The sequence below is a fragment of the Salmo trutta genome, chromosome 8 (genome assembly GCF_901001165.1).
Source record: "Salmo trutta chromosome 8, fSalTru1.1, whole genome shotgun sequence".
Lineage (NCBI taxonomy): Eukaryota > Metazoa > Chordata > Actinopteri > Salmoniformes > Salmonidae > Salmo > Salmo trutta.
Window position 1 is genome coordinate 36,222,215 of NC_042964.1, and position 27,062 is coordinate 36,249,276.

The 27,062-nt window shown below is 43.4% G+C and overlaps 1 protein-coding gene across 4 annotated transcripts in view; it reads right to left on the reverse strand.

The window, feature by feature from the left end:
• The window catches only part of LOC115198793 (sulfotransferase 4A1), a 33,343-nt gene extending 6,530 nt beyond the window's left edge, over positions 1-26,813 (reverse strand). For 2 of the 4 annotated variants that reach the window (XR_003879295.1, XM_029761072.1), the window contains exons 1-6: positions 26,510-26,813; positions 12,423-12,553; positions 11,733-11,813; positions 11,519-11,645; positions 11,149-11,243; positions 1,030-1,168 (exon numbers count right to left, since the gene is read on the reverse strand). Coding sequence is in view for 3 of the 4 variants with exons in the window: in XM_029761072.1 (XP_029616932.1) it covers positions 1,030-1,168; positions 11,149-11,243; positions 11,519-11,645; positions 11,733-11,813; positions 12,423-12,553; positions 26,510-26,678 (742 nt within the window). In the remaining variant the exon portion in view is untranslated. Of the gene's footprint in view, positions 1-1,029; positions 1,169-11,148; positions 11,244-11,518; positions 11,646-11,732; positions 11,814-12,422; positions 12,554-23,927; positions 24,095-26,509 lie in introns of those variants that run through there. The other 2 variants (XM_029761073.1, XM_029761074.1) reach the window with 2 other exon arrangements.
• Between the last annotated feature and the right edge of the window lie 249 nt (positions 26,814-27,062).

Sequence of the window (27,062 nt, forward strand, 5' to 3'; positions counted from 1 at the left end):
TAGTTACTCTCTGCCCCTAATAGACCCAGGATCAGCCTTCCGCAAACCAGTGCTAACCTTCACCATTATGAGCCAAACAACTAAACTGGCCCTGGATCATTGCTTAAAGATATAGACTACACACAAACACATATTATGTAACTGTTCTACATAGCCTACATACAAATCTGGTCTAGGTTGACTCATCCTCAGCCGGCCGAGACATACGTTCCCCCAGGGTTAGCGGAGCTATAAAGCCATATGAACATATTCTATTTGTTTTGAAGAGTGTGCATCCGGATGCATACAGCAGTGGACACATACCAGGTTGCTGTATTTTGGTGTACGGCTGAGGCTCACACACTCTCCGTTCTGATATCCTCTTTCTTTGTCTCTCTCTCTCTGTTGTTCTCTCTCTCCCTCTCTGTTCCCCCTTTTCTGAGTACACTGCGAGCATGCTTGTGTCTAGGCTTGTGAGTGTCTAATAATAGCCTAAACAATGATATGATACGAGCTGCAAAGCCATGAATGGGGCTAGAGGGAGTCTGGTCACATCCGTTTAGCAAATACAGTACACCAAGTAAAGTGTGTGTGTGTGTGTGTGTGTGTGTGTGTGTGTGTGTGTAAAGGTTGGAGTTGACATACAGTACACACGTTAGGTTACTGTCCCTCTTGGCACACAGCGTTCACCCTTTCCATTCACTTTACGGCACAAAGCACACAATGCTTCAGTAACCTTACAGATCTCTTTACTTATTCAACTCTGTCGTCGGGAGACGTTCGGAAATCTCTGCCTTCCTCCGTAACGATCATTCCTTGGCTATCTTATCTTTAGTGACTGACTACCCCTCGCTTCCGTTTTCTTTCATCCTTATCTTCCTTTCCTCTATCCCTCTATCCCTCTCTTTCTCTTCCTCGCTCTCTACCTCTGTCCTTCCCAATCTCCCCCATATCTCTTGCTCCTTCCCTTCCTTCTCTCCCTACCCCCTCTATTTCTCTCTCCCCCATCCCTCCCCCCTCTCCCCCTTCTGCAAATGGAGAGGGTCTCACCCCTGCAGATGGAGAGGGCTTCTGAGTTGCAGCACTGCTCTATGAGCTGGTTGCAGCTCTCCACCATGGTCTCCAGCTGGGCCTTGTCACACGAGACACCCAGGAACCTCGCCAGCTGCCCCACCAACGTCCCCAGGTCCTGGAGAGAGAGAGAGAGAGAGAGAGAGAGAGAGAGAGAGAGAGAGAGAGAGAGAGAGAGAGAAATTCAAATAAAATAGTAATTATATTTCATCTCCTCCAAAATGATTGGCATTTTACATGCATGTTACCTCATTTTTACACCCCAGTGAAACAGGAAGCCATAAAAGGCCACAATACAGTTCCTTAAAGGGGCAATCAGCAGTTGCTACATACATTTTTGGACTTCTGAATTCATTATATGTACCCATTGATTATAGAAGAATATAACTTATAAATGCCTCATGAGCTTAGTTCAACTCCCGTATCCCATCAGAAACCAATATAGAAACTTGTTTTACTCCGTTTGTAAACAAATACATTTTTAACAAACACTATACAGCTTCAAAACATGATTAAAAATATAATTTTGATACCATGGACCATCAGTCCTTTCATCCATAGCTTTGTCTAGGAATTTGAGAGTGGTTACATTTCTCCAGCCCCTTCCCTCGGCTTTTTACCAAAATCAGGGGTGGGGAGACGGCTTTGTTATTGTTTCTACTGCTGATTGCACTTTAAGCTGAGACTAAACCAAAAAAGTTGAATGTTAATGCAGATTTATAAAAATATATATATTTAGGGGTGCCAATAATTTTGACACCTACCTATCTATTTGAGAAATCATATTATTAGTTGTTAAACAAAATCTATTTCTCTGAGAAATATAAAATAATACATTTTTGGAGTATACCATATAGCTCAGTATTTGTATTATTTATTTTATACAGTCTTTTTTGCTCATCTTTATCAAGAGTGCCAATCATTTATGAGGTGGCTGTACCAAATTATCTCTTCTTATCACTCCCAAATGACCTATGAGCTAGAATATGATAATGTCTTATTAATAGGCAGTATGGGGCGGGTTGCAGTACTTTCTATTCCATACACAACCCAGTCACACCACTGTGACAAGGTAGTCGGGCTGTATTTATAGGGGGGAGTGGGGTAAGTTGAGCCAAAGTGGTACGGTTTTCTTGTTTCTAGGAAACCATACACAAAATGTATAATTTCACAAAATATACGGAACAAAAATATAAGGCATTATCGCTGGGATATGAGGTAACAGCGGTAAAAACTACAACATGTTTGTTAGGTGTTAAGCCTGTGTTAAAATATGCTTAAAATGATTAAAAGACAAAAAGTGATTGTGTTGAATTGTGTTTGGGAAATAAAGATAGACATGGTTATAAAAAGGTAGTGGCAATATTTAATTCAGTACAGCCATTTGTAGGCGGCTTAACATACCCTGTTCCGCTTGTCCAAAATAAGAGGTCTCTGTTGGCACATCTTATACATCGTATGAGGTAAGTTGAGCCAAGAGTCCACTTTTTTTGGACAAGCTATGTTTTCAGAACTGTAATATTTACATGTATTCTGATTATTTCCAGGGATACACAACATCCTGAAATATATGTAGAAATCTTTGTTAGAAAGAATACTATATTTCCCTTGACGGAGTGATGCTGAATGTAAAAAGCGGCTCAACTTCCTCCACTCTCCCCTACATCTCAGACAGAGTGGGGGTTGAACTCTGACTCCGAACATCTGATTATGTCATCTAGACACGTGTACAGATCCTTCTATGCGTTATCTAGCGGTTATACATTGGAGTTTCATTGCCTTGCAATAAAGAGGCTGAATTTCTGTCTGTCTATGTGGACGGTTATAAACTTTGACCACAGTTCCCTTTTCCTTTCTATAGAAACAGAAGTTTTCTTATCCGTATATAACACACTTGCTCAGCAAATACCCTTGACATACATGTTACTGTTTTTCTCAATTGCATTCAAGCCATTTTTGGATCTGTGTTGAAACGTATCTACAGTAGAACAGCAATGATCAAACGCTCAAATACATTTACAGAACGTCTGATCATGTTCTTGCCTTAGTAACTGACTTGCATTTCTTAGACCAACTTTTGTCGTCAGTGAACACAAAAGTCACTTAAGTTTTGTTCATAGAATATAACGCATTGTTTTCGTCAGAAGAGAAACGTGTGCAATTGTGTTCACTGTTTCTGGCAATCAGTAAATACTACTGCACAAAATTCTAAATCTGCCCATCAGTGTCACACCATGTACAATATAATACCAATATATGGAAAGATCTAGGAAATGGGGACTGTCTAATTATTACAATATTGTTGACCTGCAGAGATGCAGAGCATGAAGTTGGGTTACCCATAAGTCATCTTCTTCCACATTGTGAACTTTGAAAGAGCTTTGCTATGGTGATGATGGAGGCCTATACATTCATAGTTGTGTTCCTCCATTGTATTCACCTTTTTTATTTGCATTTATTTGTTTATTTTTTTACCCTTTTTTCTCCCCAATTTTGTGATATCCAATTGGTAGTTACAGTCTTGTCTCATCGCTGCAACTCTCCTACGGACTCGGGAGAGGCGAAGGTCGAGAGCCGCGCGTCCTCCGGGAACACGACCCTGCCAAGCTGCACTGCTTAACCCGGAAGCCAGCCGCACCAACGTGTCGGAGGAAACTTGCAGATAGTGTTTCTGCGCACCAATGGAAAGTCTATATAGCAATGAGCAAACTTGCCTTTGTATTGAATACATGGAACTGAATTGTGATGATATCGATGAATGTGCTTATTTCTTAATTTTTTTTATCAGGAATAATATTTGTGTATGAAATTGTTTGGTGTAATATGCATAAAAGGAGAGTAATATCCCATAATTCTGCACCTTTGGATAGTTGTACTTCCTTTTTAGTGACTGCAAAGAAAATGTATTGATCTACTTGGATTTTTATTAGACAGACTAACTTTCTGTTTTGCCTGCTTGGACTCAATAGATAAGTATGGTTGCGTTAATCTTTTTGCAGGCAGTCGTGTTCTTTTTCGATCAATCTGAAATGTTGACGGTGTAATATCATTTTGATGAATGTATTTATGTTTTGAGGAGGCAACTTCATTTCCTAAAACGCATTCACTCTTTTGCAAAAGGCCACAGAGTTCTCTCTCTTTTGAACTCTATTTTGGAAGTCGACAACATTATTAAAAAAAAAAATGCTTGTACGCGATTGAGAAAAACTGTAACCTGTTTGCTTTCTAAGAAAGGTAGGTTACATGAGCTACTTGCCCCCAACAGTGTCAATGCTGTAACTATGTCGTAACAGTGATAGTCACTTTGAGTGATAGTGAATAAGATCATGTCTTGGAAGGCTTGCTAATGTATATACTGTATAAATGTTCATGTTTGCAAATTATTCCTAATAAGAACACACTGTGTTTCTGGGCGGGTGTTGTGTGTGTGCGTATGTGAGCATAAGAGCATGCATGCGTGTGTGTGTTTCTGTGCAATGCAGCCCTGCAGGGACCTTTGGAACAGCAAACAACACTATTGATTTGGCCCCATTCTGCCCCAGTGAGAGTACAGTTACAGTTATGTTCCATAGACCGGAACTCTGGTTGCCACGTTGCTCTGAGGGTGGTACGATTATCATAGGGGTTAGGTGGTATGGGTAAAGTTAGAGTGACATTGGTTTGGGATAGGATAGAGCAGGACCACCCAAAGCAGGGCCAAACTTGGCCTGTTAGAAGCTTCCAGAATGAACTGTGACGACCCTCCCACTCTGTCTGCCGTATTCTCTCTTTGTTCTTGTTTCTTTATTAGGAGGCCGGTGGGCGGAGTTGGAAGGGTCGTCAGATAAATGGGAAACACCTGGGCTCGGGTGTGGCCCAGGATAAATGGACCTCTTCCACAGTCATTGGGGTGACTCTCTCCACACAGACACCTTGTTGATTTTGGTTGTGTAGTTTTGTGGCTTTTTGGTTATTTGCTTTGGCACCTTTCAACACCCTGCATTATTACATTCAAGAATGCAAAACACTCACTTACATTACTGATTACACATACCACTGTTAATGACTTAGTTACTTTATTTAATAAATATATATTTTTGTTACCCTTTGTCTCCACGTTGTCTCCCTTTTGTTGCGAACTCTGAGCCGGTTCGTAACAAGTGGGGGCTCGTCCAGGATCTTGAACTTGTGTTTGGGAGAAAACGTGGAGGTATGTTAACTTGAGGTGCTTTGTTTGTTAGTTTGAGTTTGGTGCTCAGTACTGGTTGCCTTTGTTGGTTTGGTTTGTGTGCTGCGTTGGAGAGAGTACATTGGTTAGTTTCCAGGTCCTGCCTAGCCTGAAAACGCTTGTTCTACTCGCTGTGGTAACATTGGTCTGAGGTGAGTACAATCAGCTGTGTACCTTGGTGGGAGATTTGGATAGGGTAGTGAAACTTACTACCCGGAGCTATAGCCTTTTTTCCCTGATAGGCTTAGCGACGTGTTTCATTTTTGGAATATGTTGGGCATTGTTAAAGTTTGTTATTTTTGTGTGGTGTCTGTGGACTGAGCAGTTGTCTCGGGAGCACATCCGTGGCTTGGTGGAATCTACCAGCGTGCTGGGGGGTTACTTCCTCGCCAGCGGGCTACAGTGCATAATTACCCACCGCAAATCTGCATGAAGACTAGGGTTGAGTTATTGTAGGTTTTGGGGAAGCTCCATATCTCATCTCTTTTCTGTGGTGCCAGTGTGATTGTTAGTTCTCTTGTTGTGGTTTGGGGTGCTCAGAGGGGTTGAGTGAGATTTTTATTTATTTTTTCTCTCTGACTATGGCGTCTAATGTAGACGAGTTCATTCGCTTTCCATCAGAGGAACTGTTAGACTTATGTACTAAAGAACAGCTGTTGAAGGTTGCTGAACACTACAAAATTGAAATTAGTGATAAACGTCTAAAAAATTCTATTAGGTTAATATTGAAGGCCAATCTGATGGAGAGTGGTATTCTTGACGTTACCACTGGGGCAGCCTCTGCTGAGGACTCGCCGTTTCCCCGATATGTCACAATTACCGCTCCATCGGTTAGTCCTAGTGGTCTTCTTTTTGAACAGCAGAAAGAGCTGCTTCTGTTACAGCTAGAGCATGATCGTGTAAAATATGAGAAGGAATTGGAATTTAAACAGGATAAGGAGCGTGCAGATCGTGTAAAATATGAAAAGGAATTGGCTGCTGATCAGTTAAAATATGAAAAGGAATTGGCTGCTGATCAGTTAAAATATGAAAAGGAATTGGAATTTAAACAGGATATCGAGCGTGCAAAAATCAAGCTGCAACAAGAGCGACTAGAGTTGGTTAGGGAAGGAAAGCTCTCAGGAGAGAGTTTGCTTTGGGAAGGTGACGCAGATTTTCTTAGGAATCGTTCCTCTTTTGGTCATGCCCCGGACACATTTGACATTGTTGGGAATTTACGGTTGTTGCCTCAGTTTAATGAAAGGGATCCTGAGACATTCTTTTCGTTGTTTGAGCGTGTTGCTAACGCTAGGAGTTGGCCTGATTCTGATCGCACTTTGATGTTGCAGTGTGTGCTGACTGGTAAAGCGCAGGAAGCATATTCAGCTCTTAGTGTAGCCGACAGTGTCAGTTATGATAAGGTTAAAACGGCGGTGTTACAGATTTACGAATTGGTTCCTGAGGCTTACCGCCAACGATTTACAACTTTAAAAAGGGATGATAAACAAACTCATGTTGAGTTTGTGCGACAATTATCTTCACAGTTTAATCGCTGGTGTTCCGCCTCTGCAGTTATGACTTTCCAAGGGCTGTGTGAGCTGATTATGTTAGAGCAATTTAAGGACACAGTCCCTGATCGTATAGCCACGTACATTAACGAACGGAAAGTTAAAACTGTCGCTGAAGCTGCGGTTTTGGCAGACGAATATGTTTTGACTCACAAAACTATTTTTGTAGAGCCCCGTATTCGGAGTGAGTGGAGACGTTCGGAGAGATTTGGACCTCGCTCACCGAGATACTCTGGTTCACGGGCAGAGTTTTATTCAACTAGGGTTGAGCCTGATTCCCGTGGTAAAACTGACTTTGGTCAAGAGTGTCACTACTGTCTAGGCTCAGGACATTGGAAAAACGAATGTCCGGTTCTTAGGTCTAGGGATAAGTTCAGTACAGGTACTTTTGTTAAATCGAAGCCTACGGCGTTAGCTGCGCCTGTTCCACATCAGTTCACTCCTGACACATTGTCTCATGCCCAGGGGCAGGTGAAAGTCCATATTGATCCAGACTATTTACCTTTCATTACGGAGGGTTTTGTGTCTCTGTTAGGAAGTAAGAACCTAGTGCCAGTGAAGATCCTAAGAGACACAGGTGCCTCTGAATCATTTGTGTTGGAATCTCTGTTACCCTTCTCTGTTGAGACTGATTCAGGGAATAGCGTGCTAATTAGGGGAATAGGTTTGAACACTCTGTCAGTTCCATTGCATAGACTAAGGTTGGATTGTGGACTGGTGAAAGGTGAGGTTGTTGTGGGGGTGCGTCCTTCATTGCCTATTGAGGGTATTGACGTTATCCTTGGGAATAACTTGGCTGGTGAGCGTGTGTGGCCTGGTGTGTCTCCATCTCTAGTGGTTTCCACTACACCGTCAATTGTAGGGATTCCTGATGAGAGTGCGCAGAGTTTCCCAGAGGTGTTCTCTGCGTGTGCAGTTACTGCGTCGGTAAATGAGAATACCCCAAAGACGTCTCTCACTGTTTTCCCCGTTATCCCGTTACCTGTACCCCGCTCCGATCTAATCGATGCGCAACGGACTGACCCCACATTAGAGAAGTTGCGTGACCAAATTGTGCCTGTGGAACAGTTGGGAGATGTCGCACATGGATATTTTCTCCTAGAGGATGTCCTGATGAGAAAGTGGATGTCTCATGGTAGTTGTTTTCTGGGGGAGGCGATTAGTCAGGTTGTTGTACCAGTTAAGCTTCGTGAGTTGGTTTTGACCACTTCTCACAATGACGTTGCTGGACATATGGGCGTGAGGAAAACCTACAATCGCATATTAAGACATTTCTTTTGGCCTGGGTTGAAGAGAGATGTTTCTGATTTTATCAAAACTTGTCACACCTGTCAATTAACTGGTAAACCTAATCAAGCTATTAAGCCGGTACCACTGTTTCCTATTCCGGTACTCAGCCAACCTTTTGAGTACCTGATTATTGATTGTGTTGGTCCTCTGCCTCGTTCTAAAAAAGGTAGTAATTATTTGTTGACTGTGATGTGTCAGACCACTAGGTTTCCTGCTGCCTATCCTCTCCGGTCTATCACGACTAAGTCTGTGTTAAAAGCTTTGACTCAGTTTTTCTCACTGTTTGGAATCCCTAAGGTCATTCAGAGTGATCAAGGATCAAATTTCACCTCTAATCTCTTTGGTCAGGTTCTCCAACAGCTCCATATTAAACACAATTTGTCTAGCGCCTATCATGCACAAAGTCAAGGAGCACTGGAACGTTTCCATCAAACACTTAAGTCTTTGTTGCGAGCTTATTGTACTGAGATGGATAAGGATTGGGAGGAGGGGTTGCCTTGGTTATTGTTAGCCGCTAGGGAGGTTTCACAGGAGAGCACAGGTTTCAGTCCAAATGACCTTGTGTTTGGACATAGGGTGCGTGGACTTTTATCTGTTCTCCAGGATGATTGGAAGTCTCCCGAGCCTCCTCAGTCCCTGTTATCGTATGTGTGTGATTTCCGGCGACGCTTGTACGCCGCTGGTGAAATGGCGAAAGAAAAGCTATCATCTGCACAGGAAAGGATGAAGGGCATATTTGATCGTCGAACTGAGCCTCGTCACTTTAGTCCAGGTGACCAGGTTCTTGCTCTGCTGCCAATTATTGGTTCTCCTTTTCAAGCCAAGTTTCAAGGTCCATATACAGTGGTGCGCCAGTACACTGAGCAGAATTATCTAGTTGCCACTCCAGAACGGAGAAAAGCACACCAACTGTGCCATGTAAATTTGTTAAAACCCTATTATGCACGTTCAACGGAGACTGAACAGTGGGAGTCTACAGAGGACGGTAAACCTGTTCTTTTGGCTGATACCGTTACTTCCCTTGGTTCTGTTAATGCTAGGTCTGTGCATGAGGAAAAAAATGTTCCTGGTCCCGATGATTGCATACTGCAGGGTAGATTGAAGAATTCTGAGACACTGGATATTTTGGATAGCCCTTTTACTCAGCTACCTGTTGATGGGCGGAAAGAACTGGTTGGTCTGATTCGGAAAATTCCAGGTTTGTTTTCTGTGACACCTACACGTACAAACTTGATAGAGCATGATATTGACACTGGAAATGCTGACCCCATTCGTCAGCGGTTCTATAGAGTCTCTGTAGAGAAACTGCGTTGTCTGGATGCTGAGGTCAGGTACATGCTGGAGAGTAAGATAGCAGAGCCTTCTTTCTCTAGTTGAGCTTCTCCCTGTATCTTGGTCAGTCAAACGGATGGAACGGACCACCGTAATGTAAACGGAGTTACTAAGCCGGATTAATTTCCTCTTCCTTAGATGGAGGATGGCGTTGATCAAGTCGGCGCAGCTAAGTTTGTGAGCAAATTTGACCTATTATTGTGCCATTGGCAGTTGCCACTGACGAGTAGGGCATATGACATTTTTGCCTTTATTACACCCTCTAGTCTGTACTCGTATTCGTTATGAGTTTAGTGACTATGAATCGTTGGCGTGACTATGAATCGTTGGGAAATGTTGTTTGCGTTTGTAGCTGATGTGGTCTCTTGTGTGCCCTGTTCCTGAGTGTTATGTGAGTGATCATTGTTTGGGTTGTCATGTTCTAACTTTCCTGTCTGTTCCCTCCTGGTCTTGTGTTCTCCTTTCCTCTTAAATGTTGCTTCCTGTACATAAAGGTTGCTGAGGACTGGGGAGAAGGAGGTTGGTTGGGGCAAGTGGAAGGTGAACATGTAACCTCTTGTAAAGTTGAGACGCAGAGGTCTGTGTCAATTTGGGGTTAAGAGCCCTGTTAGTTTCTTTCCAAAAAGTGTAACCGTTATCAGTTGAACTACTCGGTCATTGAAAAAGAAGCGCTAGCACTCATTTGGGCGCTACAACACTTTGAAGTGTATGTTGGGTCAGGAGTAGTACCTATTGTGGTCTACACCGACCATAACCCTCTCACTTTTTTTTAGGTCCATGATGTGTCCTAATCATAGGATAATGAGATGGTGTTTATTTTTACAATCCTTCCATCTAAATGGGAGGCATATCCGGGGAACTGATAACGTGATTGCTGATGCGCTCTCTCGTGCGCCCTGTTCCTGAATATTTATGTGACTGACCGTTGTTTGGTGTTGTCGTGTTCTGTCGTTCCTGTCTGTTCCCTCCTGGTCTCGTTTTCTTCTTTCCTCTTAAAAGTTGCTTCCTGTGTAAAGGTTGCTGAGGTCTAGGGAGGAGGAGGAGGCTGGTTGTAGCAGAGGGAACTGTGAACACGTAACCCCTTTTCAATTTGGGAGGCAGAGGCTGGTGCGTTGTTCCGGGGTCCTTGTTGGTCCCCGGTTTTATGGGGGGGGTGTGACGACCCTCCCACTCTGTCTGCCGTATTCTCTCTTTGTTCTTGTTTCTTTATTAGGAGGCCGGTGGGCGGAGTTGGAAGGGTCGTCAGATAAATGGGAAACACCTGGGCTCGGGTGTGGCCCAGGATAAATGGACCTCTTCCACAGTCATTGGGGTGACTCTCTCCACACAGACACCTTGTTGATTTTGGTTGTGTAGTTTTGTGGCTTTTTGGTTATTTGCTTTGGCACCTTTCAACACCCTGCATTATTACATTCAAGAATGCAAAACACTCACTTACATTACTGATTACACATACCACTGTTAATGACTTAGTTACTTTATTTAATAAATATATATTTTTGTTACCCTTTGTCTCCACGTTGTCTCCCTTTTGTTGCGAACTCTGAGCCGGTTCGTAACAGAACTTATGGTGGGTTTTAGCGACCGACTACTCACTGTATCTCTAGGATAGAGGGTGGAGGTTCTGGTAAGGTTTGGTGTTAGTTAGATATATGGTAGACAGTAGATATAGCCGAGTGATGGAGGGAGAGAGCGAGAGCTAGGGAGGAAAGCTTTATTTACCTTGTACATGTCTTCATATTTCAGGAAAATTACGTTCGAGTCCATGCGATGCTCCCAGAACTCCTGCACATGCTCAAACCAGGAACCATATCCCACTATGAGACAGAGATTAAAAGAAGGGTGGAGAGAGAGATATATAGGTGGAGAGAGTTTAGTGAGTTTCCCCAGGTGATTAGGCTTTCTCTTCCCTCTTCACGCAACCTGGCCTGATCAGTTCCTTATTGCCAAAATAATGCCAGGCCTCCCTGTTAGCCACCCATTCCTCTTAGTCTCAATTAAGAAAAGTAGTCCAGTGTAGACAGAGGACACATGATGAATAGTGACACCCCCTGCACACCTGGGCGGGTGAACCCTGAACTCTGACACTCACGCTTGTCGTTCATGAAGCGTCTGCAGAACTCCTGGAAGGTTCCGCGGTAGCTCATGGTTCTGAGGGAGCGGTGGAACTGGTAGTAAGACACCACAAGATCTTTAGGGTTCCTCGCCATGTAGATCACCTACAGGAGAACCACATAGACCATTAGGATTGAATACATGAAAACATTATACAAACATTATACAAACCAACTGAAGTGTTCTCTAACCTTGGACTCTCCATTGTGCATGGCTGTAGGCAGGAAGCGGTAGGGCAGGTGGCTTTTGATCAGACGAGGAGACGTCAATTCCTGGGAAAACACAGAGGAAACGTCATCATAACATTGGGAACAGAGACGGTATAAAACAAGGAGCAGAAAAACACCTAATCCATTTCTTGCTTTGCATTGAAATATGGTGCTGCATGTGGTGGGCTGAGTGTTTTGGTTAACTGTACCCGTCTGTTTTACAAGCAAGTGATTCAGGATCAGGAAGTAATAATACTCAGTACTGTAGGAATACCTGTATGATGTCTAGGCCAGGCTGAGGGTACTCCAGAACAGTAGTAATACTCAGTGCTGTAGGTCTACCTGTATAATGTCTAGGCCAGGCTGAGGGTACTCCAGAACAGTAGTAATATTCAGTGCTGTAGGCCTACCTGTATGATGGCTAGGCTGATGGTACTCCAGAACAGTAGTAATACTCAGTGCTGTAGTCCTACCTGTATGATGTCTAGGCCAGGCTGAGGGTACTCCAGAACAGTAGTAATACTCAGTGCTGTAGGCCTACCTGTATGATGGCTAGGCTGATGGTACTCCAGAACAGTAGTAATACTCAGTGCTGTAGTCCTACCTGTATAATGTCTAGGCCAGGCTGAGGGCACTCCAGAACAGTAGTAATACTCAGTGCTGTAGGCCTACCTGTATGATGTCTAGGCCAGGTTGAGGGTACTCCAGAACAGGAAGCTGATCATCGATGTTCATCAGACCAATCTCATCTGGTTCCGCCCCCTGACTCACCAGATACACCACTTCCTGAAGGAGACTGGTACCTGAGAGAGAGAGGAAGAGAAGGGGGGGGGGTAAGAGAGAGATGGTTTCCGGTCACAACTTGCAGACTTGTTTACGCTGCTGTGCGTTTTTGTTGCCGTTTTTACTTTGCTACCTGACGGTTTTTACTTTTTCATTACCGTATATTTTTACTTTTTCCCTCACTCAACTTTTCTTTTTTTTTTTTTTTTTCATTCAACTTTCCTACCCCGGAGGTTTTATCTGGACATGGTTCGTCAGGACTTCAAACAGCCGAAGCTAAGTAATATTAACATGATGCCTTCTAATTGCAGTCGTTGTACTCATAATATACAGGAGAACGATCGCCTTACGGCAAGGATAGCTGTGCTGCAAGCCCAGCTTCAGACGCAATCGTTAGGCAAGGGTAATTTCAGTGTAGGAAAGGATGAAACAGCGTCTGTGCCACCAGCAAGTACAGATAGTAACGTTAGTATAAACCCCCTCGCACGGTCCCCGCAGCCGGACATCTTTCTCATGGCGTCTGGAGGGAAACGCTGTAGGAATGCTCAACCGGTGTCGCTTATTCAGCCGACAGAAACTTTCAACCGGTTCTCCCCGTTAAGCGAGTCGGAGGCCGAGACTTCTCTGGTCTCTGCTCCTCCCGTTGTGGGGTCTGAGACGCCGACGGCTCCCACCATTAGCTCTGACAAATTGAAAACCCTAGTCATTGGCGACTCCATTACCCGCAGTATTAGACTTAAAACTAATCATCCAGCGATCATACACTGTTTACCAGGGGGCAGGGCTACCGACGTTAAGGCTAATCTAAAGACGGTGCTGGCTAAAGCTAAAACTGTCGAGTGTAGAGAGTATAGAGATATTGTTATCCACGTCGGCACCAACGATGTTAGGATGAAACAGTCAGAGGTCACCAAGCGCAACATAGCTTCAGCATGTAAATCAGCTAGAAAGATGTGTCGGCATCGATTAATTGTCTCTGGCCCCCTCCCAGTTAGGGGGAGTGATGAGCTCTACAGCAGAGTCTCACAACTCAATCGCTGGATGAAAACTGTTTTCTGCCCCTCCCAAAAGATAGAATTTGTAGATAACTGGCCCTCTTTCTGGGATTCACCCACAAACAGGACCAAGCCTGGCCTGCTGAGGAGTGACGGACTCCATCCTAGCTGGAGGGGTGCTCTCATCTTATCTACGAACATAGACAGGGCTCTAGCTCCACAATGAAATAGGGTGCAGGCCAGGCAACAGGCTGTTAGCCAGCCTGCCAGCTTAGTGGAGTCTGCCACTAGCACAGTTAGCGTAGTCAGCTCAGCTTTCCCCATTGAGACCGTGTCTGTGCCTCGATCTAGGTTGGGCAAAATTAAAAATGGCGGTGTTCGCTTCAGTAATCTTACTAGTATAAAGACCTCCTCCATTCCTGCCATTATTGAAAGAGATTGTGATACTTCACATCTCAAAATTGGGTTACTTAATGTTAGATCCCTCACTTCCAAGGCAGTTATAGTCAATGAACTAATCACTGATCATAATCTTGATGTGATTGGCCTGACTGAAACATGGCTTAAGCCTGATGAATTTACTGTGTTAAATGAGGCCTCACCCCCTGGTTACACTAGTGACCATACCCCCGTGCATCCGGCAAAGGCGGAGGTGTTGCTAACATTTACGATAGCAAATTTCAATTTACAAAAAAAGAAACAATGACGTTTTCGTCTTTTGAGCTTCTAGTCATGAAATCTATGCAGCCTACTCAATCACTTTTTATAGCTACTGTTTACAGGCCTCCTGGGCCATATGCAGTGTTCCTTACTGAGTTCCCTGAATTCCTATCGGATCTTGTAGTCATAGCAGATAATATTCTAATTTTTGGTGACTTTAACATTCACATGGAAAAGTCCACAGACCCACTCCAAAAGGCTTTCGGAGCCATCATCGACTCAGTGGGTTTTGTCCAACATGTCTCTGGACCTACTCACTGCCACAGTCATACTCTGGACCTAGTTTTGTCCCATGGAATAAATGTTGTGGATCTTAATGTTTTTCCTCATAATCCTGGATTATCGGACCACCATTTTATTGCGTTTACAATTGCAACAAATAATCTGCTCAGACCCCAACCAAGGAAGATTAAAAGTCGTGCTATAAATTCTCAGACAACCCAAAGATTCCTTGATGCCCTTCCAGACTCCCTCTGCCTACCCAAGGACGTCAGAGGACAAGAATCAGTTAACCACCTAACCGAGGAACTCAATTTTACCTTGCGCTATACCCTAGATGCAGTTGCACCCCTAAAAATTAAAAACATCTGTCATAAGAAACTAGCTCCCTGGTATACAGAAAATACACGAGCTCTGAAGCAAGCTTCCAGAAAATTGGAACGGAAATGGCGCCACACTAAACTGGAAGTCTTCCGACTAGCTTGGAAAGACAGTACTGTGCAGTATCGAAGAGCCCTCACTGCTGCACGATCATCTTATTTTTCCAACTTAATTGAGGAAAATAAGAACAATCCGAAATTTCTTTTTGACACTGTCGCAAAGCTAACTAAAAAGCAGCATTCGCAAATGGAGGATGGCTTTCACTTCAGCAGTAATAAATGTATGAACTTCTTTGAGGAAAAGATCATGATCATTAGAAAGCAAATTACGGACTCCTCTTTAAATCTGGGTATTCCTCCAGGGCTCCATTGTCCTGAGTCTGCACAACTCTGCCAGGACCTAGGATCAAGGGAGATACTAAAGTGTTTTAGTACTATATCTCTTGACATAATGATGAAAATAATCATGGCCTCCAAACCCTCAAGCTGCATACTGGACCCTATTCCAACTAAACTACTGAAAGAGCTGCTTCCTGTGCTTGGCCCTCCTATGTTGAACATAATAAACGGCTCTCTATCCACCGGATGTGTACCAAGCTCACTAAAAGTGGCAGTAATAAAGCCTCTCTTGAAAAAGCCGAATCTTGACCCAGAAATTATAAAAAACTATCGGCCTATATCGAATCTTCCATTCCTCTCAAAAATTTTAGAAAAAGTTGTTGCGCAGCAACTCACTGCCTTCCTGAAGACAAACAATGTATACGAAACGCTTCAGTCTGGTTTTAGACCCCATCATAGCACTGAGACTGCACTTGTGAAGGTGGTAAATGACCTTTTAATGACGTCAGACCGAGGCTCTGCATCTGTCCTCATGCTCCTAGATCTTAGTGCCGCTTTTGATACCATCGATCACCACATTCTTTTGGAGAGATTGGAAACCCAAATTGGTCTACATGGACAAGTTCTGGCCTGGTTTAGATCTTATCTGTCGGAAAGATATCAGTTTGTCTCTGTGAATGGTTCGTCCTCTGACAAATCAATTGTAAATTTCGGTGTTCCTCAAGGTTCCGTTCTAGGACCACTATTGTTTTCACTATATATTTTACCTCTTGGGGATGTCATTCGAAAACATAATGTTAAATTTCACTGCTATGCGGACGACACACAGCTGTACATTTCAATGAAACATGGTGAAGCCCCAAAATTGCCCTCGCTAGAAGCCTGTGTTTCAGACATAAGGAAGTGGATGGCTGCAAATTTTCTACTTTTAAACTCGGACAAAACAGAGATGCTTGTCCTAGGTCCCAAGAAACAAAGAGATCTTCTGTTGAATCTGACAATTAATCTGGATGGTTGTACAGTCGTCTCAAATAAAACTGTGAAGGACCTCGGCGTTACTCTGGACCCTGATCTCTCTTTTGAAGAACATATCAAGACTGCTTCAAGGACAGCTTTTTTCCATCTACGTAACATTGCAAAAATCAGAAACTTTCTGTCCAAAAATGACGCAGAAAAATTAATCCATGCTTTTGTTACTTCTAGGCTCGACTACTGCAATGCTCTACTTTCCGGCTACCCGGATAAAGCACTAAACAAACTTCAGTTAGTGCTAAATACGGCTGCTAGAATCCTGACTAGAACCAAAAAATTTGATCATATTACTCCAGTGCTAGCCTCCCTACACTGGCTTCCTGTTAAGGCAAGGGCTGATTTCAAGGTTTTACTGCTAACCTACAAAGCATTACATGGGCTTGCTCCTACCTATCTTTCCGATTTGGTCCTGCCGTACATACCTACACGTACGCTACGGTCACAAGACGCAGGCCTCCTAATTGTCCCTAGAATTTCTAAGCAAACGGCTGGAGGTAGGGCTTTCTCCTATAGAGCTCCATTTTTATGGAATGGTCTGCCTACCCATGTGAGAGACGCAGACTCAGTCTCAACCTTTAAGTCTTTACTGAAGACTTATCTCTTCAGTAGGTCCTATGATTAAGTATAGTCTGGCCCAGGAGTGTGAAGGTGAACGGAAAGGCTGGAGCAACGAACCGCCCTTGCTGTCTCTGCCTTGTCGGTTCCCCTCTTCCCACTGGGATTCTCTGCCTCTAACCCTTTTACAGGGGCTGAGTCACTGACTTACTGGTGTTCTTCCATGCCGTCCATGGGAGGGGTGCGTCACTTGAGTAGATTGAGCCACTGACGTGGTCTTCCTGTCTGGGTTGGCGCCCCCCCCTTGGGTTGTGCCGTGGCGGAGATCTTTGTGGGCTATACTCGGCCTTGTCTTCGGACGGTAAGTTGGTGGTTGTAGATATCCCTCTAGTGGTGTGGGGGCTGTGCTTTGGCAAAGTGGGTGGGGTTATATCCTGCCTGTTTGGCCCTGTCCGGGGGTATCATCGGATGGGGCCACAGTGTCTTCTGATCCCTCCTGTCTCAGCCTCCAGTATTTATGCTGCAGTAGTTTATGTGTCGGGGGGCTAGGGTCAGTCTGTTACATCTGGAGTATTCCCTTGTCTTATCCGGTGTCCTGTGTGAATGTAAATATGCTCTCTCTAATTCCCTCTTTCTCTCTTTCTTTCTTTCTCTCGGAGGACCTGAGCCCTAGGACCATGCCTCAGGACTACCTGGCATGATGACTCCTTGCTGTCCCCAGTCCACCTGGCCATGCTGCTGCTCCAGTTTCAACTGTTCTGCCTGCGGCTACGGAACCCTGACCTGTTCACCGGACGTGCTTGTTGCACCCTCGACAATTACTATGATTATTATTATTTGACCATGCTGGTCATTTACGAACATTTTAACATCTTGACCATGTTCTGTTATAATATCCACCCGGCACAGCCAGAAGAGGACTGGCCACCCCTCATAGCCTGGTTCCTCTCTAGGTTTCTTCCTAGGTTTTTGGCCTTTCTCAGGAGTTTTTCCTAGGGAGTTTTTCACTGCCACCGTGCTTCTTTCACATGCATTGCTTGCTGTTTGGGGTTTTAGGCTGGGTTTCTGTACAGCACTTTGAGATTTCAGCTGATGTACGAAGGGCTATATAAATAAATTTGATTTGATTTGATGGTGAGAGAAAGGTAGAGAGGAGAAGGAGAGAATCAAGAGGAAAAAGTAAATGGGTAGTCGTTTGTCTAAACGTAAAATTACACCAATGAGGGAAAAATGTACAGCCCAAAATACACCATTATAGTGCTATGTTTAGCAAACATTTACCAACCTCACACCCCAAATGATCTACACGGAACAACAATATAAACGCAACATGCAACAATTTCAAAGTTTTTCTGAGCTACAGTTCATATAAGGAAATTTGTCAATTGAAATAAAGGCCATAATCTATTTATTTCACATGACTGGGAATACAGATATGCATCTGTTGGTCACAGATACCTTATAAAAAGCTAGGGGCGTGGATCAGAAAAACAGTCAGTATCTGGTGTGACCACCATTTGCCTCATGCAACGCAAAACATCTCCTTCACATAGAGTTGATCAGGCTGTGGATTGTGGCCTGTGGAATGTTGTCCCACTCCTCTTCAATGGCAATGCAAAGTTGCTGGATATTGGCGGGAACTGGAACACACTGTCATACACGTCAATCCAGAGCATCCCAAACATGCTCAATGGGTAACATGTCTGGTGAGTATGCAGGCCATTGACGAACTGGGACATTTACAGCTTCCAGGAATTGTGTACATATCCTTGCGACATGGGCCGTGCATTATCATGCTGAAACATGAGGTGATGGGGACAGATGAATGGCACAACCTCACCAACACCATGGGGCACTCTGTTCACAATCAGCAAACCTCTCGCCCACACAACGCTATACGTGGTCTGCGGTTGTGAGGCCGGTTTGACGTACTGCCAAATTCTCTAAAACTACGTTGTAGGCAGCTTATGGTAGAGAAATTAACATTAAATTCAGTGGCAACAACTCTGGTGGACATTCCATCAGTCAGCCTGCCAATTGCACGCTCCCTCAAAACTTGAGACATCCGTCGCATTGTGCTGTGTGACAAAACTGCACATTTTTGAGTGGCCTTTTATTGTCCCCAGCACAAGGTGCTCCTGTATAATGATCATGCTGTTTAATCAGCTTATTGATATGCCACACTTGTCAGGTGGATGGATTATCTTGGCAAAGGATAAATGCTCACTATAGGGATGTAAACAAATTGCTGCACAAAATGTGAGAGAAATGTGCTTTCTGTGTGTATGGAACATTTCTGGGATCTTTTATTTCAGCTCATGAAACATGGGACCAAGACTAAACATGTTGTGTTTATATTTTTGTGCAGTATAGTTTTATACCGAATGCTGCAATGCTAGTTTGGCTATTTTAGCTAGCTAACCTTAGCTAGGTAGGTAGCTAAGCTAGCACCAAAGCTAGCACAGTATCTGGATCTTCCCCTTTTCCTTTTGCACTGCAGTTTCAGATGAGCAGCACTCAGTGAGTCCGTGTTAAACCTTGTGAAAAAGTAGCTAGTGCTCCTAATGGAATTACCAATGCCAAAGAGGAAAAAAGGATATACGTTTTATTTTGCAGAGAATTGTAAAAGAATGAATGGCTACATAGCTAGCTAGCGCACTACACTACAATTCATAATGGACTGGTAATATGTAGTCAGCTAGCTAGCTATACATATTTTGCCAGACAGTAAATAAATGATTTAGCTAATAAATCAGAATCTAATTCATGTTAATAAGTTATCCCCATCATTGTTCAGGTCAGCCATTTTTGTCATACAATGGTATTTGATCAAATTATTATGGCATGGTTCAAAGACAGGCAATAGAGAGTGAGAGAGAAAGCACCACCCATGTTGAGGCAGGGAGAGGACGAACAGGTCATCAGGTGAGTACTTGGAATTTGTGTTATAAGGCAGTCTGGTAAAGCACTTTGACCAGCAATTTACATCGCACACAGATTGGAACTATCAGTTCAACTCCTCATCTTCGCTGACTAAGTCCAAGTGCTAAAACAAAACAGTTGTTGCCTAGATTCTGATTTCATATTGTTGTCATGGCAGGGGACAGAGACAGTCAGTGGAGAGAGCGAGAGAGAGAACATTGCCCATGTTGAGGCAGGGAGAGGACGAATAGGTCATCAGGTGAGAATTTGGAATGTAGTGGTGAAGAAACAATGGTGAACACACAAATTAAATATTTAAACGTAGTCCTATAAGACATGCTTTGTAGATTAATTATTGTTTAAGTTTATTCATATTTCGGCAATAGAAAGGCCCATCTATTTTGGCAATAGAAAGTAAGACTGTTTGTTGTCATGTTTGTTGAAGGGACTGAGCCACAAGTCAGGGACCAGTTGAGCACAGATGACAGGGGCAGAGCCACCGAACAAATAGAAGTTATCGACATCAGCACCAGCACAAAGCCAAACCAACCACATCCCAAGTTTATTGTAATCCAAAAGTGAGATGACAGAGTTTTGTCATTTCAAGCGAAGTGGTTTCAAGATTCCCCCTGGCTCCATTACAGTGCCTCTTAAAGGGGGTTTTCCAAAGTTTTTCTGAATAAGAGGTCACGCTTTGGCAAAAACTCAGACCCTGCCTTTTATTGTACCCAGCACAAGGTGCACCTGTGTAATGATCATGCTGTTTAATCAGTTTCTTGATATGCCACACATGTCAGGTGGATGGATTATCTTGGCCAAGAAGAAATGCTCACGAACAGGGATGTAAATAAATTGGAGCACGAAATTCGATAGAAATATGTTTTTTGTCCGTATGGAACATTTCTGGGATCTTTTATTTCAGCTCATGAAACATGGGACCAACACTTAACATGTTGTGTTTATATTTTTGTGCAGTATAGTTTTACACTGAATGCTGCAATGCTAGTTTGGCAATTCTAGCTAACCTTAGCTAGCACCAGGCTTCAGAAATTGGAAGAAGACTATTGGGAAGTTTTCAGATCATGCTAAAAGAGTTCACAAAAATCAAACCCTGTGGACTCACAGTTATCTACTGCTTTAGCCAGACAAGAAGAGGAAGCAAGACATTGTCTAATGAAAATTGTAGGTTCAGTGATGTTCTTCGCAAGACATGGTGAGGCCTTAAGAGGTCATGAGGAAGAACATGAAAATCTTTAGGAATTTTTAAAAGGCAGAAGACGACAAATTCCTTCAGAGCTGGTTAAAGAGGCGCAACCATGATTACACTAGCCCTAAGATACAGAATGATATTCTTAACTTAATGAGAAATGACATAATTTGAAGAACAGCCAAAATCATCTGATCTCTCCCCTCCCCCCAACAACACAAAGTTACGCCCTTGGCTGTCGGACAGGCGAACAGTGAGTATTGACTGTCCACTTCGGTAGTGCAATAAGCATTTTTCTACGGCTGGCCATGCTTTCCACCTGGCTACCCCTACCCCGGTTGTAAATGAGAACTTGTTCTCAAATAGTCTACCTGGTTAAATAAAGATTAAATAAATAAATAAAGTGCGGGTCCCAGATTTTTCATATCATCATACCATCCTTCTCTTATTCCAGGATTTAAGGTATAACCGGTTAGTACACAAGGGGGCGGCAAAAACGTAAAAACATACCATTGGGCATTTCCAAACGCCTGAAGGTACCACGTTCATCTGTACAAACAATAGTACGCAAATATAAACACCATGGGACCACGTAGCCGTCATACTGCTCAGGAAGGAGATGCGTTCTCTCTCCTAGAGATGAACGTACTTTAGTGCGAAAAGTGCAAATCAATCCCAGAACAACAGCAAAGGACCTTGTGAAGATGCTGGAGGAAACAGGTACAAAAGTATCTATATCCACAGTAAAACGAGTCCTATATCGACATAACCTGAAAGGCCTCTCAGCAAGGAAGAAGCCACTGCTCCAAAACAGCCATAAAAAAGTCAGACTAGGGTTTGCAACTGCACATGGGGACAAAGATCTTACTTTTTGGAGAAATGTCCTCTGGTCTGATGAAACAAAAATAGAACTGTTTGGCCATAAGGACCATTGTTATGTTTGGAGGAAAAAGGGGGAGGCTTGCAAGCCGAAGAACACCATCCCAACCGTGAAGCACGGGGGTGGCAGCATCATGTTGGGGTGCTTTGCTGCAGGAGGGACTGGTGCAATTCACAAAATAGATGGCATCATGAGGTAGGAAAATGATACGGATATATTGAAGCAACATCTCAAGACATCAGTCAGGAAGTTAAAGCTTGGTCGCAAATGGGTCTTCCAAATGGACAATGACCCCAAGCATACTTCCAAAGTTGTGGCAAAATGGCTTAAGGATAACAAAGTCAAGGTATTGGAGTGGCCATCACAACGCCCTGACCTCAATCCTATAGAAAATAGAGCAAGGAGGCCTACAAACCTGACTCAGTTACACCAGCTTTGTCAGGAGGAATGAGCCAAAATTCCCCCAACTTATTGTGGGTAGCTTGTGGAAGGCTACCCGAAACGTTTGACCCAAGTTAAACAATTTAAAGGCAATGCTACCAAATACTAATTGAATGTATGTGAATTTTTGACCCACTGAGAATGTTATGAAAGAAATGAAAGCTGAAATAAATCATTCTACTATTATTCTGACATTTCACATTCTTAAAATGAAGTGGTGATCCTAACTGACCTAAGACAGGGAATTTTTACTAGGATTAAATGTCAGGAATTGTGAAAAACTGAGTTTAAATGTATTTGGCTAAAGTGTATGTATACTTCCAACTTCAACTGTATAGGTAGGAGATACTTAATGTTATTTTTGATGCGTTTGAACATTTACAAGCGAATGTGAACGAGAGACATTGTACAAATGAACAAAGTTTTGATGCATGCTTGTCAGACCTGAAGCAGCATGTGTACAAGCTGTGTCTGTCTTGGGTCGCCTGCTCTACTCAGAGAAGAAGGGGGAGAAGCAGACAGGCCGAGAACGGAGAAGAAACGCAAGGAAATCAAAAGGCAGCAGGGGCAGCTGTCCAGATAACTCACCCAAAGGGCTTTGACTTGTCAAATACGGCAGGAAGCTTACACAATATGATGCCCCGTCACCTTATTAATTCATGAACTTACTTAGATAACTTGCCAGTTAAACTTAGAGGTTGCGTTAACACAGAATTCGTAATTTTTCACAGCAGGAAAAAAAGATAAAACACGTAAGATATCTCTTGCTGTGTTTTATAAACACAAATCTAAAATGCTTCTCTTTGTAATTTCTGCTCGGCGTCAGACAAATGTGCTTCAGTTACACTTCTCCACTAGGATGAGAATTCATGAATGGGCATTCTATCAGCAGATAGCGCTCTGACTGAGGTGCAGATTTTTTCTCAGGTACTTTTCTCTGGTAAAATTCAAGATGAACTTTAATCAAAACATGAGGAAGTGTAGATGGCTACATTATATCTATGATTCACATTAGAAATGATGGCCATGCATCGTTTTTGCAAAAAATACCTTGTGTGGCTGTCAGCCAAATAGCGTTGCACTTCTTCAGTCATCTGATGAAAATGAAGCTATTTTCTGTTGAATGTGTTGCGTTAATGTGTTTTCTGTGAAGGAAAACTATAGCTGCATGTCCCTGATCACTCTGTTGAATGTGTTGCATTAATGTATTTTCTGTGAAGGATAACTATAGCTGCATGTCCCTGGTCCCTGATCACTCTGTTGAATGTGTTGCGTTAATGTATTTTCTGTGAAGGAAACCTATAGCTGCATGTCCCTGATCACTCTGTTGAAGCAAAAAAAAAATACTCTCGACTTTGAATATAAAATGCAACCCCTGTCAATACACAGCTGGACTTACCTGCTCCTGCTTTCTCCCGTTGTGCTATTTACAAACAAACACATGACTGGCTCAACTGTTCTGGGGAACTATGATGAGCTTCATAATGTAAAATAATGTGACAGGTGAAATGAAGAACGTGATCGGCTTTATCTCCTAATGCACTGCACACGTTGACTGCAGGTATTTAGTTAAAAAGTAGCTACAAATGTTATTGACTGTATTGAAAAACCACCCAGTGGCTATTTCCAAATACCCCGGTATACGGTAAATACGGTATACTGCCCAAGCCTGTGTACAATGTCTTTACCAACTACATATTTTACCAGGACTTGAAAAATGATCATTTATTTTCACCGAAAGCGTTGTCGACATCGGGGAATTGTGCATCTCCCGCCCTTCTCTTTGATGGGCCCGAGCCTATTGCAACATGGACATGATTGAGGAAGATTCGTGGTTATGTGCGCTTGCACGTGGAAGGACTGTGCTCTCCCTCAATAGCTCCTGTATGCTGCTTCTATCTAGTCTTACCTTTCCTATAGTTGACGTTCCACTCTTCAAACCCTATAAATGGCATATTATTTATTTATATTTTTTTATTTTACCTTTATTTAACTAGGAAAGTCAGTTAAGAACAAATTATTATTTACAATGACAGCCTACCCAGGACAAACCAGGACAACGCTGGTCCAATTGTGCACCCCCCTATGGGACTCCCAATCACGGACGGATATGATACAGCCTGGAAATGAACCAGGGACTGTAGTGACGCCTCTTGCACTGAGATGCAGTGCCTTAGACTAATGCATCACTAGGGATCGAAATTTACAGAATGGTTACCTGGAGGAAAATGGGGTAGGGGTGGGGCATGTCATTTGTAACTGATGAAATCACAATATTTCTGTGTTTTAGAATTATTTGCATGTTGGGCTATATATCGATGTGTGGCCAATGCTGCCCTTCATCTCTGATTCTCCACTGGGCAGGCAACATCAAGTGCGTCTATAGGCTATTTAGTGTGGTCTCAATAAAATTATCAATAGCCTATAGGCTATGAAGTGCATGCTCGGAGCAGCACAGAGCAAAGTTATATTTCTAAGATACCCTATATATTCAAAAGTATGTGGACACCCCTTCAAATTACTGGATTCGGCTATTTCAGCCACACCCATTGCTGACAGGTGTATAAAATCGAGCACACCGCCATGCAATCTCCATAGACAAACATTGACAGTAGAATGGCCTTACTGAAGAGCTCGGTGACTTTTAACGCGGCACCGTCATAGGATGCCACCTTTCCAACAAGTCAGTTCATCAAATGTTTGCCCTGCCAGACCTGCCCTGGTCAACTGTAAGTGCTGTTATTGTGAAGTGGTGAACATCTAGGAGCAACAACGGCTCTGCCGCGAAGTGGTAGGCCACACAAGCTCACAGAACGGGACCACAGAGTGCTGAAGCGCGTAGCGTGTAAAACTCCTCGGTTGCGACACTCACTACCGAGTTCCAAACTGCCTCCTTCCCAGAAGAGTGGAGGCTGTTATAGCAGCAAAGGGGGGACTAACCAATATTAATACCCATGATTTTGGAATGAGATGGTCGATAAGCAGGTGTCCACATACTTTTGGGCCTGCAGTATATGTAAAGTGGCGTAGAATTGCATGAAATGTTTCTAAAAGGTTATTTTTATGCAATGACAGATTCATGCAATGCTTTTACTATAAAGGGGATCTTTCCACCCCTACTCTTGTCCACGGTGGTCTGTGAACCCAAAACCTTCTGGCCTGCAGCCCTGTGCGCTATCAAAATCCCTGTGTAGCCATGTAATGCTTACAAGACGAAGAACAGTTTCTAAAACGACATATCTAAGACCCTGGTTTGTCCAAGAAGTCAGAGTAAACGTATACATGTTCTCTGCTATCCACTTTGTTTTAATTATTATTTTGGGTACAGGGGAGGGTCCTGGTTTTTTTTGCAAGCATTCAGGGAGGGTTTAGGTCCTATATTTAGCTGGAGGGAGGGCCAGCCATTTGCATTTCAGAGGTCTGATTCTATCCATGTAACCCTTATTAAACCCTTATTATAAATAACATTCACTCCCTTACTGTGCTAATATTGTAGGGAACAACATCACTGATCACTGACTGACAGCCTGCATCTGTTTCTAGGCCTAGGGAGCATAGCAACCCAGACTGCTCCCACCCATTATACTTTACTCGTGCAGATGCAGATATAGGCACTGCTGGAATCCAGTGTGGACAGTGAAGAGACATTTAATAATTGCTCTATATGTCTCTGAAAGATTTGACTCCCACAATGAACTTGAGGGAAGACGGATATTTATGTCCACCTAGTCACGTGACCAGGAGGACCCACCCGTGCCGCGAGTTCTGCTCCAGCACAGGTTGTCAACACACAAGTGCGTCACACTCAAGCACCGCGTAGCCCGGTCCGCACCAGCACAGCACTGCGCAAAGCAAGCTGGTTGAGACAGAAAGAGACGGATGTAAACAGTAACCCGAGGCCTGAAAATTCAATACATTGTCTGTGTATCCTCCGATAACAGACGTCAACAGCGAATGAATGCGAAGTGCGCAGGCGTTTAACGTAACTCGAAGATTCCCATGATAAGTTATTTAGGCTGCTGCAGGCTACGTGTGGAGAGAGGTAAACATTGACGCCCTTCCCCAATAGGCCAGTGAAACTCTGCACACAATGCAATAATAAACTCACAAGGACTCAACTGGAGACATTTGCGTTTATTACACACGACACAATAAGACGCAAGAAATGTAAAGCAACTATAGACCTACACCTAAGACCCTGCATTCTCAAGCCTACAGGATGCTGCATCTAGTGAGGGTACTGCACAACGTATTGCATAGCATCAACACATGCCAATATTGTTTACCTGACTTGGGATACGTGACAATCCATATGTCGCTACTTCTGAGGGAGAAGTTTGCGATCTCCTCCATCTTTCCTCTGCAGAAGGGTGGAAGTCGCACTCCATCAAACTCGAAGTATTTGCTCTCAAACTCTATCGGGGTGCTTGGCGTGTCTGCCTCGCTCTCGGCCATCCTCAAAACGGGCACCAAACGAAAATATATTTGCAATCAATTTTGAGAGCGATAATATCTCGAGTCGAGATATATGGTTAGGCTAGGACGTGATAGTCCGCGAGCGAAGTACGCATTGACCTTCAGCCAATCACGTCGTAGCAAAGTGATGTAATGCGATGCGCTCATGTGATGCGCGCGCCTCCTCTTCAGCATCAGCACCAGTTCGCCGTTGCGGAGCACGCGCGTACTCACTCGTCTCTGTAGCCGGAAGAGGAACTCTTTCAAGCATAGGCTACATGAAGCATTGAAGATGATGCAGGTAGGCCTGCTGTTGTTCTTGGAATTAAAAATCAACAGATTAGGTTTTCCACTTCTACGTGAATGTCATTTTTTATTAGCCTA